Source organism: Lolium perenne, chromosome 3, assembly GCF_019359855.2.
Source record: "Lolium perenne isolate Kyuss_39 chromosome 3, Kyuss_2.0, whole genome shotgun sequence".
Taxonomy (NCBI): domain Eukaryota; kingdom Viridiplantae; phylum Streptophyta; class Magnoliopsida; order Poales; family Poaceae; genus Lolium; species Lolium perenne.
Genome location: NC_067246.2, coordinates 340,754,819 through 340,756,128, shown reverse-complemented (window position 1 = coordinate 340,756,128; position 1,310 = coordinate 340,754,819). Strand labels below are relative to the sequence as shown.

Sequence of the window (1,310 nt, the reverse complement as noted above, 5' to 3'; positions counted from 1 at the left end):
CCGTTCAGGTATTTGCCGCGAATGATATCCACCCACAAGCCCTGGGCGCCACTCAAGATTTTCCAAACCCATTTTGCCATGAGGCAAATGTTCATGAGTTTGGTATCCATAATGCCCAGTCCCCCCATGGACTTGGGCATACACACCGCGTCCCACCTGACCCAATGATATTTCTTCTTTGGGCCATTAGCTTCCCAAAAGAATTTCGCGCGATGTTTGCGAAGGACGTCATGGATGCCGTCCCCAAGCATGCACACCCCCATGGCGTGTAAGGGCAAGCTAGACAGGCAGGCGTTCACCAGAATGAGACGTGCCGCCGAGGACATGAATTTGCCCGTCCACGGGTCTGCCCGTTTAGCAACCTTTGCTGTTAGCGGACCCCAATCCGCGGCCGTAATGGCATGGTCGGAGATAGGAAGGCCAAGGTATGTGAAGGGGAAGGACCCTTGTTTGCAGTTAAGCATGTTGGCAATCCTCTGCTTCTCCAGGTCCGAGGTCCCCATGACCATGACCTCACTCTTATGGAAGTTAATGCGGAGCCCCGACCATTATGCGCAGTCCACCGTCTAGCCATTCCAAACAGCCCTGCAGCCTATTATGACGGTGATCCCGACCATTATGGCAGGTACATTGTTGAGCTACGCGGCAAGCTCGTGATGATCGTGAGGCAACATCACCGGTGGGTGCCCAAACCTTGCTTCACAGTGATAGAGCTAGTCCATGTCGATGATGGTCACAGATCAATGAACACTCACAAGTACATGTGGGCGAACATGGCGAGCTTAGGTAACCATGCCTTGTTCTTGGGGTGGACGTGCTCAAAGGCGGTGCATGTGCCGGAGGGCGGCCACATTGGTGTGAAGAGGAACCACATATACTACGCTCGCCATCGGTGCTTAAGGCGAGATGATCGGATCCCCCACGGCGCCAAGGTTTTCTCAAGGAAAGATGATGGTGGTGACCGTGTGTACTACAAAGAAGACAATAGTGTTTACGACGGTGGGCAGATAATCCCGTCGATAGAGTACTACGTCAAGGGTGGTATTTGTCCTCCCATATGGATTTTCCCTCCCGACATGTAGCTAATTAGGATTAGACTAGTGACTTATTACCTTTTTTGATCGTTTCGAAGTTGTACCTCTGGCCATCAATTAGTTCAAAGAAAATAAAATAGTGGATATTACTGGGGAAATCTAGATATAAAAGGAATATTTAGGGTGCATCGTGTGAAAATTATGCGATTTCTTCTTCTTTTTCTTGTTCTTCTTCTTTTGGACGGAGCTGCTCTCATGTAACAAACACCTTCCAGA

At 49.9% G+C, this 1,310-nt stretch overlaps 1 protein-coding gene across 1 annotated transcript; it reads left to right on the top strand.

The window, feature by feature from the left end:
* Nucleotides 1-261: 261 nt before the first annotated feature.
* LOC127340503 (uncharacterized) lies at nucleotides 262-1,082 on the top strand. The gene is made up of 2 exons (XM_051366246.1): nucleotides 262-425; nucleotides 626-1,082. The coding sequence occupies exons 1-2, from the start codon at nucleotides 262-264 to the stop codon at nucleotides 1,080-1,082; spliced, it is 621 nt and encodes a 206-aa protein (XP_051222206.1).
* The last annotated feature ends 228 nt before the right edge of the window (nucleotides 1,083-1,310 follow it).

What these genes read in the sequence shown, in the direction of transcription:
- LOC127340503 (XM_051366246.1), top strand. Translation starts at nt 262, where the DNA reads ATGGCGTGTAAGGGCAAGCTAGACAGGCAGGCGTTCACCAGAATGAGA. An exon ending in TCGGAGATAGGAAGGCCAAG is followed by an intron (nt 426 to 625) that starts GTATGTGAAGGG and finishes CCATTATGGCAG; the next exon opens with GTACATTGTTGAGCTACGCG.